Here is a 12137-nt window from a genome sequence, read left to right as displayed (position 1 = left end):
CACCACCTCTGGACCAGCTGCTCTGTCATACGTGGCCTTTTACACAAAGACGTTTCTTTTTTTCTGTGTCAGCTCACAAATGCAAAGATGTGTCAAGAAGTCTGGGAGGCGCCGGCGTCTGTAGGCGGGTCAGCTGACAGGTCAGGTGACAGGTCGACTTGACCAGCTTGTCAGGGAGAAAAGGCTCTATTGTTACGGTCCGGGTGTTTGTGCTCCTACGAGTCAAAGCTCCCTCTGACACTCATGATGAGTAACGAGCAGTAAGAGCTGGTGGAGATGCGGACTCGACTGCTAACTGGACGACTCATTTTTATAGGAAGTCAAGAAAAACAGTTCAAATGTAGAAATATATTTTTGCTTTCATTGTTTTACAAAAAAGTTTGCATGAGAAATAACACAATTTTCCAGGTTCTACTCTTGCTTCAATGAGTTATTGCTGCAGAAGTTGTCATTTTTTCCTGTCGTGTATTGTTTCATATTTCGCAGGAGCACAAGTCCCTCCCTGATTTTTGGTCTGATTGTCAGTTAATGAGTTAATTAGAATAGTGAACAGATGCCGTGCTGAGCGGTCAGGTTTTATCATAGAAAGTGGCCGTTTCCAAAGCCAGATTGTTGTTCCTTGACTTTACGTCTTTATTTATGTGTTTGTGGACAGAAATTGTGTCCTGGGCTAATTTAAATGCTAATGTTCTTGTCTTTGTGCTGCTGCTGATGTTTGTGCGATGCTTCATTATCGTGGCTTTTACTGCAATGGCTGAAGGAGACAAGTTCTGTGGTTACTGCCGTAAATATTCAGTCTAATTACAGCGTGAGGAAGGCAACAGGAGTACTACAGAAACGTGTGTTGGTTCGTATTCATCGTCTCTTCGTCACAGTGACTCCAATCGGCCTCGGGTGACTTGTGTGCGTCGCCTGCGGTTTCCCCCGAGACGCATGAAGAGACATCAGTTCCTGCTGGTGTCACGATTCCTGGCGTGTTTATGGGATGTTTTATGGCCTCATCTGATCGGAGATTCATTAATGATCCACTATTGATCCGTCATAAAAATATGTATCATCAGGAGGCTTGTTACGAACGTGAGCTGCAGCCGGGGGGGGGGGGGGGGGTCTTATGACCGTCACAGGATTGTTCCTTTAATTCCTGTCACACAGGTCAAAGGTCAACTACACATCAGAGTTTTATTTATTATTTTGACCAACAGCTCAGAGATTCAAACACTGAAGGGTTTCCTTTAAACTGGAGGAACAAAACCAACTTCCTTCTTCTTCTTCCTCTTCTCCTCTTCCTCTCTTCCTCACGCCTCCTCAACAGTCTCATTCACTGACGCCGCCTGCAGCCAGAAAATAGACCTTAACTGCTCTTAATGGGCTACGGCTCAGAAACTGCGTTCCACGCGTCCAACGGAGGAAGTGCTCACTCTGTTCATTTTGATTTTTAATCTTTATTTGAGGGGAGGGGGGGGCTCCATCTCTGCTGGGGGACACAAACCTTCTTTAATCAGGTGCTGCCTCCAGTAAACTGATGGTTCCATTAAACATTCTGACAAACGTCGCTCCTCGATCTGCTGGAAGATAATTAAACAGTGCAGAACCTCCTCTGCCCTGCTGCCTCGACGAGCCGCCGCACGGCTGCATGGGGCGGCGCGTGGCGAGAAGAACACACCGCAGTAACACGCTGAGATGAATGTCGCCGTGTTGCAGTCTGAATATTTTCTTCATTAAAGCTCAGACGTTTTATTAAGCTTGCAGAGAGGTTTCTGTTTCGGTGTCAGACTTTCCAGGGCCGTTTCACACCTCCTGGTCATGTGACCAGAATCAGTATCCTGTTGCTCTTCCTGGTTGTTCCACATATGAACTGTGAGGACCAGGTCCGGTTCTTGTTGGCGGTTCAATTGAAGCCTAAAGAATGATTTGTCCGAGAGGAGCGAGCGCCGGTGAAAAGCTCGCTGGCATTTCCAGCGGCGCTCAAACCGCTGCCCGTCTGCACTTCTACTTTAAGAACCGTTATTGTGATGCGCAGTGAGGATTGATATTCAAATGCCAAACTCATTTTCTGGCATTTGATGATGATGATTAGGACAAACGCTCGCCGCACCGCCCTCCCGTCACCTTTTTCCTCTTCATGTTTTTTTTCATAATGTAGAACAGTAAGTAGAAGTCAGACATGACGAGAAGATGGCAGATCTCCTTCACCTTTGTTTGTTCCTCCAAATGTTGTCACAATGTTGAAATGGTTTGATCTGGCATTTTCTCATGTCGTCCTGTTGGTACCTACTGAATCAGACGCCTGGGCTCAGAACAGTAGTTAGCGTTAGCGTTAGCATCAGTTCCAATGATGCAGGGAAAAGTTCCAGTGCTAAACATGAGAGGAATGTTGCTAGGATGCTGAATCACTGCCATTCGTGCTGCTGGCAGCTGGAAGTGACGCGCTGAACATTTCATCCCTCCTCTGTTGCTCTGCCAAGGTTTTTCTAGAATCTACAGAAAGCAACACCAGAACGTTCTAACAGACAGAACGTTCTCAGAACCGGGAGATCTCTTCTGGTCGGGAAGATCTTTTCCCTCCACAACTCTGAAAATACAACTGAAGATTAACAGCAAAATGTTATAATAATTGATTTATGATCTTAAATCTACTGAACTAAAACAGGGAGCTGGATTATTAATCTGCAGCTGTTGAAGCTTCTGTGTTCGTACATGCTGGTGCTGTCTGGTGACACCCCCCCCCCCCCCCCCCCCCCGGTGGATCTGCTGCAGGTGACGCCCCACCCAAGGCAGAAGTGACTCCTCCTCCTTCATCCTCTTCGCCTCTGCTAGCCACTCCTCATCCTCCTCCTCACTAACCTAAAACTCAGCATCAGCTCTGATAACCTTAAACTTCCTGTCATGGCTCCGCCTCCCTGCCGGCCTCCTCCGGTGAAAGAACGCCTCGTAGACATGGTCTGGGTGATTTAACAGTTTTTAATTATAACTTTGTACAATAGATTTTACATTTTCACAAGCTAAGAAGTCGAACGATGCAGCGTAGCTGAGGGAGCCTGCATCTCCAGGTACTTTAAACCACAGATGGACGGAGATGGACAGCAAACAAATATTCACCATCTTTTTCCACCAGTAGGAACGATGACGGAGGACACATCCACACTGAGGCGCCGCCTGAGAACCGCCTCACGCCTGAAACGCACGTCACGTGAGTGTTGCCCGGCCCTGTGCCGCGTCAGCGGGTGGCGGGTCGTCCACATCAGTAAAAGTGCGAGCAGATTTTTCTTTGCTGGTACCGACGACGAGATGGAGCTCTGACTAAAAGTAGAACAAGATGGCGGAAACATCGACTGATGGTGGGAAAGTGACAGACGCACAAGAGGGATAGAATCATAACAGGCGAATAGTTTGGCGTGTTTTTGATGAGCGCATCCTTCACCCTGGATTCTGGATTCAGGTTATGACCTCATCAAGATGCTGAACCATCATCGTTTTCACCAAATCGTCTCCGCAGTTTTCAAACTGAAACGGCGTTGGCGATGGTCAAAAATCCGCATTCTCAGCGTTTAAAAACGCTGCACAGATGTGGAGCCACGAGGATGGATGTGTCCTGGAGGGGGAGGCGACGAAACCGCCACTTCCACTCTCCTGTCTTGAACAGCTTAAAGGTTCCATGGAGATACGACACTGGGAGCGAAACCGAAAACAGGACGTGAGCCACAAGTCTGAGATATGGAATCAGTGGACGTTCCTCTCAACGTTCCTCCGAATCTGCAGACAGAATCCCCCCCATCAAACATTCCTCTACAAACGTGCCATCGGGGCGACTGACCGAGCAGTTCCACAAGCCCACACCCGTTATCGTCACCGTCACTACTCCAGAGGTGACAGAGTTCTGCTGACATCACCAAACAGTCCTAGAAAAGCTTCAGATCCTGGCGACCTCTGACCTTCCTCCACTTCAACAAAGAAAAGATAGAAAAATAAGTTCAGTTCTTCCCCAAAAACCATCCGTAGTTAAGCAACATCATAAATGGTGGTACAAAACAATATGCTCAGGAGTGACAGTCTTATTGAACTACAGTAGGAGAGTAACATTGACATCCTCTTTCTCTGATGCAGTAATATTCCATAATCATGTACATACTGGGAGAAATATACACATACGTCGTTATAAAAAACAAGATTCTGCCATATTCAATGTTCTCTATGTTGTATCTGAATGTCAAAATAGCTCACAATGCTCTGAATAGAATATCATCAGACATTTATTTGTCCAATTTACAGTTTCAGCCAAGTACATACAGTGCATATACCATGTTGATGCTCGGTAAATAACATTGAAGTTCTACTATACATTATCCAGACGCTACACCAGCCCAAGCAGCGTGTCGTCAAAGCTCCGCCCACTGTCCAAATGGTTAAAAACATTTTGCTGAGCATGCCGGAGGGATGTAGGAGCGAAGCCCACCAAAATAATAGCTTTTCGCGGATGTACTTTAAAAAAACAACCTTTGACCATCGTGGGGATGCGGCGGATGTCTTTGTTTTCCTGCCATCCGTCGCTGCAGACGCGGGAAAATGCTCAACCATGTGAGTACAGTACATGACCCAGGTTAGCGGGAGTCAGAGGAGGGCCCCTGCTTTCTAAGCAGCTTAGCAACTGTTGCTAGGTTGAGCAGGTCCGTCAAGATTAATATTCCCCAGCACGTCCCAGAGGACGGAGCTGGAGCTGCGCTGATCCCGGTGCTAACGTGTCCTCCCTCGGTCCTTCAGTGGTTGCAGCTAACTGACCTGCTCACGGTAGCCAGGAGGAGGCCTGGCCACGACGTTTTATTTGGATCCATCATTAAAGACTTTTTCTAAGCAAAGCTTAACCTCTCCTTTGTAACAGGTGGCCACTTTTCTTTTATTTTAGTCATTTAGGTCAGAAAATGAAGAGTTTGGGGGGGGGGGTTTGATCGTTGAATGAACGGAAGCGTTGCGGCGAGCACCCGGACCTCTCACAGACTCAGCCACTCTGTCACGATGAACCTGATGTCAGCAGCGGCGCAGAACTTGCGCCTGAAAGTCCGTTTTCCCATCAAGGTTCTACTTGTTTCAGGCAGAGCGAAGTTCTGTGCTAGAATGTAAAACTTGACCGGCGCAGCAGCGGCGACTCAGGGTTGAAGCTCTCAGAGGCAAATCACCTCCCCTCCAAACATATTTGACACTTTTACAGTTGAGGCAATAAGTTGTAACACTGAACCGACAGTAGAGAATGATTTGGCGCGATGGAGTTACGGTAATATACTCGACAACAATTAGCCTATTTTACTCCTCAGCTCCCGTGTTGGTGGACGCAGTGCAGCAACGTACATCGAAACTAACAAAAAAAGCTAAAGTCATTCCGGTGAAACTACAGCAGCTTCTCTGTTGTCTTCCATATTAAAAAAAACACGGAACCAGTTACAAGTATGTACAATCACTAATGGGTGGACTGGTCCATCCACAGTAGCGTCGTGTCACTCTGCCGGCTAATCCAGGTGTGGACCGGGAGCGCGCGGCTCTCGGTGTGTCTGCTCATCTGAATGTGTGAAAATGTGCAGTTCGTGTTTGTGGGTCTTTGCTTGTGTGCTTTTGCCGGTGGCGGCGCAGCGGCGTGTGTTCAGAATGAGCTACAGTTGAAGGTATTGATGTGAGTCAGAAACATAAAGGCTCTCAGGTGACATTTCGTCAGGTTAATAGATCCCCAGGTGTCAGTCAACTGAGGAAATGTGACCTACTAGATCCCATCATGATTCAAGCAAAGACGGAGGAAACCGGATCACACGAGCAGGCTGCCGAGGATCAAATGTAGCCATTACTGAACGGACTGTGACTTAAGCCAAAGAGCCCACCTGTAGCCTCCACACACAGACAGACGGGGTTTCGGACGCCGTGTTCCAGGGCTGCGTGTGCGTCGTCAGGTATTTTCTCATTTCTGAGCGACGTTTTTCTCAACCAACCCGAAAGGGAAAACACAGCCCAACTGAATTAACGCGTAGAGTCGATCACCTTTTATCACAGCTGCATGAACAAGAAACCAAATAATCATAAAACAAAGTTTCCCAAAAAGTCAATAAAAAAAAAAGTCCAAGTAGGAATCAAAAGAATCCGGAGGGAAATAAAAATACGACAAGGAGTTACTGAGAAGAAAGGATATCACTTCTTGTTTTGCTTTTTCTTTTATATAAATGTGTTTGTCAGTCCGTTGGAGTCTGTTGCTGCGAAGCGGCGAGGCTACAAGATTCCCGGCGAGGAGGGTGGTGCCGGCAGGGTGCAGTACCACAACCACAGCAGCGGGGGCAGCAGAGAGATCAGACTGGCGGGCTGTCTGGGGACGGCTGAGTTTCTCAGGATGGAGTTGGATGTGCTGGGACCGTCGATCTGAGGGTCCTGACAGAGAAAAGGGGGCACGTCAAGAACGGAACGAGGTGATCGGCGCCCCACACCACTCAACCTAAGAAGCTCCTATCAAAGGAGATTCCCGGAACGGATTTGAACCCAAAACACAAAAGGTTTTCTGCTACACGACAACAGGGCGCGACATGCAGAGCCAGTGGATCTGTCTACATAGATGCTCCCAGTAATGCTGTGCTGGACTGGTCCGATGGTTCTGAACTGGTTCTAGAACACACACATACACACACATGCCTGAAACATTCAGATGTCCCACCGTTAGCCCGCTCGAATGAATTAAATCGCACTGTTAAAGTCACGTCAACCTCCAGTTTTAACAGCAAAGTGAGTGAAAGTTGCTTTAGAATTGAAAAAGGTGCAGATAATAAGAGTGGGGCGTGGCTTAGTGAGAGGTGGTGGCAGCTGATCCAGCTCAGGGGTCGGGGTCTGGGTCTGGGCTGTAACCTGCTGCTGAATGTGATCAAGTCCTTCAAACTTCCAGCTGTCTGGAGGAACGCTGCACCCGTCAGCCACTTGATAACTGACCAGCGATGTCACCAGACGGACGCGACCACTGTCTCCTCCAGATTAGATTAGATTATTATTCATTTATGCGTCACATATCGGAGATTGCAGCGTAAGCCGCAGTGAAGTGTTTGCATCTGATAGCCGCCGGGACGCAATGTGGCCGTTCCACCGGAGCGTGAAGCTCCAGGATGTGACGCGCCGTTTAATTCAGTAACCAACTTTAAGAAGGAGGAAATGTATTAATCTGCTACGACAAAGAAAACTAAAGGTTGTTTTTATGAATAAGAGAAAGCTAAGCTGTGTGTGTGTGTGTGTGTGTGTGTGTGTGTGAGAGAGAGGGAGTGAGTTAGAGCCTCAGCAGCAGTCCTGCTAATAAAGCTGCGAGCTAACTGCTGGGTCATCTCCCACAGAAGCGTCGCTGCCTGTACTAAATGTCAGTCTAGTGCATAAGAGGGCCTTATTATTGTACAGTGACATTTACAGTGAACTTTAAAAGCCACTAGATAAGCAACGATCCCGTTCCAGCCTCAAAGGAACTACAAAGTCCAGCCTTCTACAAAGGAGGCAGGAGGGACGGCAGTAATCACTGTCAGAGGGAGGTCACAGGCTTCCAACGCAGGTCGAATTCGAGCCGCCGATGATTCGATAAGTCGCCCAGGTGCCGTCTGATCTTCAATGAAACCGTTTTCTTGGATGAAATGGAGCAACACAAGTTTTGTGCAGGTTTCTTCAGACGTTTCTGGTTCGCTGACCTTTACAAAACCCTCCCACGACAGAATCGGCCAAAGGAAACACGCCGCGTTTTTGTGAGCGAGTCTGGTTGCTGTTTTGTCTCAACGTTAGTTAGACTGATCAACTCACCACGCAGAAGACGCCATCCACGGTTGAGTTGGACTTCAGTTTCTGAGCCTGGAAGCAGACACAAACAATCACAATCCAACCGAAAATCAATACGATTCCAGTTCAGTGTGTTTTTACTCGACCTTTATTTGACCCCTTTAGACCTAATAACATGGAGGGAAACTTTTCTTTAAATGACCTTCTTCAACCTGAGAGTTTAGTCCTTTAGAGCCGTTATTCCTCCTGATAGAAACTTGAATTAAACAACAACAACAACAACAAAAAAGCTGTTTTGTCAAAGTCAGGAAAGAAAACGTGAGGCGAGGCTGAAGGAGGGAACATTCGCCTCGGGTCACAAACACGCAGATAAGAATCAACTTGAAATTAAAGGAATAACTCACATCATCATAAAACATCAAACATTTCCATGCAGGTCATCAATAAGACCTTGTCGTTATATTTTTTAATGAATAACAAAGGTGATCTACAAATGCAGCCCTCAGATTAATTCAGATGTGTGTTAGACGTCACCATGACGACCACGTTGGTGATGCTCAGCTGAGCCTTGACGATCGACCGGATCACACAGTAAATATTCTATCAGTAACATGTTGACATAATCGCCACCAGCCCCCCCCACCCCACCCACGCATCCCCCCACGCTGCGCTGAGAAGCAGACAAGGAGACGTTACCCCCCCAGGGCCGGTTCAACTTCTCAAGCTTCTGCTGTTCACGCTGGGAGGAAGAGGAGGAGGAGGAGGAGAGGATCGCTAAACACTGAGGGACAGTCAAACCCAGGCTGTGCTTCATCTATGTAGCATTCAGTGGCTGACTCACACACACACTCACACACACACACACACTCACACACACACACACACTCACATGATTCAAGTTGTTTCGTATGCTATCAAATATTAATAGCAACTATCAGAATTACAGCATTCCTTAAAAACAACCCATGTGACAGGGAGGCGTTTTCTGATTGGTCGACTCCAAGGTTATTATTTTTTTAACTTGATCTGTTTTCTGATAGCCGGACGCTGGATTCGCCAAGAGGACCAACTGGAACGCCGCTCACACGATCACATCGCCGCCCAAATGTCCCCTGCAGTGGTTAAGCATGAGTCCACGTGATTTAGCCAGCGCCACAGCGAGCATTAGCGTGCCACAGCATCCAGGTGAAGGCACAAATGAATGACGTATTGAGTGACGTGACGCGTGTCGTCTCCTCGGTGAGTGAACGCCTCACACAGAACGCAGCTGATTACTCGGTGATTGCAAACCTCCGATAAGTTGATTGGCTGATTTGGAGAGCAGGACGTGTAATCAGCACCTGAACAGGTTACACTTCGCTTCAGTGCTCTGCTGATTCCTCCTCTGATTAAGAGTTTGGTGGGAGGTTGTGGCTTCTGATGAGAAACCTGGAGTCGTTGGCGGATTCGTGGTCATCAGTAAACCTGAGAGCAGCTTCAGGGAACCGGAGCTCCTGAGAGGCTCCACAGCTCACCTTCATAGGCACTTCCACCTCTTACCGCTTCAGTTCTACGCAGGACTGCGTCTCTCACAGGTCCGTCACGTCTCTGCTGATTTAACCAGATGGAAAGAAGATGATGGGAATTGCATTTAAAAATCCCGGCGCCGTGAGCAGTTTTCCCTGGGGCTACAGCGTTTGTGAGCCATCAGGCTGAGGTTTAGCCTACAACTCCCTCCCTGGAGAAACTCACGGCTCTTTAGTTTTTTCCCTCAATCTTGTGAGCATCTCAGTTGAACCTCCAGCGGCCGTCGTTTTGGGGTTTTCTTAGGGTGGAAGCAGAAATCTCAGTGGTGAAAAGAGAAAATCCCCCCGCCACCCCTGCATGGACAACCAGCGACTGATGTTTGGGTGAACCGACCCTTTAAATTATACTGCACTGATGCAGTTCAGTCCAAGCTCAGCAAACGATGAGCATGAAAATCTCCAGTATCGTTTTACATTAAACTACTGCAAAGTCTCATTTTTAATTCAAAAAGATGTGGACGTCAACAGATGGGAAAACATTCCTGCTCTGCGTCGGCGTGTTTTGGGTTCGTCTCATACCGGCCTGCTCAGAAAAGTCACATTAGCATGAGGTAGATTTCCATATCGGTCCAGGACGCTTCCTTCCTGCCGCTGTGGACTCACTGTCGTCACACAGGCAGGCAGAGTAGCCCAGGGGCTTGTAACGTGCGTGCGTGTGTGTGTGTGTTGTTGCTGTGGGTCCTGATTCATGAGGAGGAAGAGGGAAAAAAAGGCTCTTGGTGTTTTAATTTCCCCTACAAACTCACATTACACAGAGAACGCTGATGAAGAGAAGAGAAGAGGAAGTCGACCTCCTCTCCAGAGCGGAGCAGGAAACAAGGCAGCGCTGTCGGACGTCCGAGCGCAGGAGAGAAAACGTTTCCTCCATGTAGCAGAAGTTCTCAGTGAGATTACAACTAAAACCAGCTTGATAGCGTGGGAGATGGATTAGGTTTCCCCGCCTGCTGGCTGGCTGGGTAGGTTCCTAAACTCCTCTACAGAGAACAGTTCTGAGAGGTCCACCTGCAGAACTGGAGGTCCATTTGGTCTAGAATTTACCGAAGAGAAGCTGGTTTCACTCTGTCATTCTTTACTTTCCAGCCAGTGCAGGTAAATGGAGTGATGTCATTGTTGCCTGGCTGTCATTGGCTGAGAGTGCAACGGTTCTGAGTCACTGCTTATTAGTTCTTATTCTTCATGTGTATGTGTGAGCGAGAGAGAGAGAGGGGGAGGGAGGGAGGGAGGGAGGGAGGGAGGACGGAGTAAGAGTCTTGACAGGCCTGTCCCCCAAGTGCATCTTTACAACAGCAGAGGCTGCCTTGATGCCTTCGCTCGCACAAAATCAGGCACAAATACATGCATGTTTCTGTGCCAATAAACTGAGAAACACACACACGCGCACACACACGCACACACCACAGTGAAGCTAACACAACAACTCTCTCATTAACTTGTACTTGACGTGTTATCAGGGCAGTGCCAACAGCACACACGCACCAGTACACCACCCGAGCTCATTATCAATACAGACTGTTAGTGTAGCGTGTGTGTGTGTGTGTGCGCGAGTGAGTGAGTGCACGTGTCTGTGTGTACTTTAGTGTGCAGCAAAGAGTATGTAATAGCTTCGATCTCACTATGTGTTGTGCTAACTAAACTTGCCAGAGTGTGTGTGTGTGCGTGTGTGTGTGCAGTTACATTCTAGTCTCGTCTTGCTGAAGCAGTCCTGAGGAAGTTAAAGACTCAGGCTGTCTGAAGTCAAACTGCAAGGCCAAGTCCAGCTGTCACTCCTACAATTGATTGACAGGAATTTTGAAGGGTTCAGATTCGATATCGAGTCCAACAAAAAAAAAACCTCTCTTGACAGTTTTGAAAAAGCTCATGATTATTTTGTGTGTCCATTCAAGGTTTTTGAGACAGAGGCAGCAGAGGCTGGAGAACCTGCCTAGCAACACGTCTGAGTTAAGTGACGGAAATGACAACGACTTCACAAATCTGAACATTTTACACCAAGATGGAAGAAACAGATGGGAACTCAGTGTTGTACTATTACTGCCAATATTTTACTTGACACATACTTGATAATGTTAAAAAATCTCCCTACTGTACTTCTTACTCCTTGTTTCCACATACAAATATCTGCTGTCTGTATTTTGTATGATACACGGAGTATCTACCTACGCAACGAGAGGACGGCCACTGATCAGCCCGTGGTTGGAGGCTAATGGTAGCTTAGATAGCGAGATTCAGTCGCTGCAAAGATAGCAAACGCCTGGTAGCTAGCTAACTTGTAGCTTGTTTTTGCTCACACACACTCGCTAGAGCTAGAAATTTTCAACGCAGCCAGGTGGGAGGAGCTTGATGATCACACCGGAGACCATGAAGGTTCCCGCAGGAAATGTCTTCCAAGTGTATGCTACAGTTATGGACTTTATATTAGCATGCTAGCAGAGCTTGCTACTTCTGTAAAGTATTTAGAAATATATTGAGTGTCACGTAACCTTCAGAAATGAGGCTCAGCACTGTCATTACCAAATGACGATGCAGAGTGGACGTGTATAAAATTCCTACATCGGCCAGATAGAGACGATGGACTGAGTAAGAGCAGTTAAACAGGTAGAAAGAAACGGGAAATGTAACAGACTTAGCGGAGGGTCCTTCCGAGAACAACACTGCACTAACAACAGTGGAGATGCACTGCCAGTCGTGAGCTGAGCAGCAACGAAAGGGAGTCAGAAACTGGAGCTTGATGCACAACACAAATATAAAACCAGATGTTTTTATTTAAGATGGCTGCTCGGAGTAAGAAATCACTCCGGAGAATTTGAG

General features: G+C 47.5%; 1 protein-coding gene across 2 annotated transcripts in view; it reads right to left on the bottom strand.

The window, feature by feature from the left end:
• Positions 1-2950: 2950 nt before the first annotated feature.
• Positions 2951-12137, bottom strand: part of gfra1a (gdnf family receptor alpha 1a) — an 87971-nt gene continuing 78784 nt past the window's right edge. For both annotated transcript variants that reach the window (XM_086180437.1, XM_086180438.1), the window contains 2 exons: positions 7792-7839; positions 2951-6399 (listed from right to left, as the gene is read on the bottom strand). In XM_086180437.1, coding sequence (XP_086036563.1) covers positions 6244-6399; positions 7792-7839 — 204 coding nt within the window. In that variant the 3' untranslated portion in view covers positions 2951-6243. The remainder of the gene's footprint in view (positions 6400-7791; positions 7840-12137) is intronic.

The sequence above is a fragment of the Aulostomus chinensis genome, chromosome 16 (assembly GCF_037954235.1).
Source record: "Aulostomus chinensis isolate RoL2024-O1b breed Wild chromosome 16, RoL_Achi_v1.0, whole genome shotgun sequence".
NCBI lineage: Eukaryota > Metazoa > Chordata > Actinopteri > Syngnathiformes > Aulostomidae > Aulostomus > Aulostomus chinensis.
Note: the sequence above shows the minus strand (reverse complement) of the source record. Positions and strands in the feature narration are given on the sequence as shown.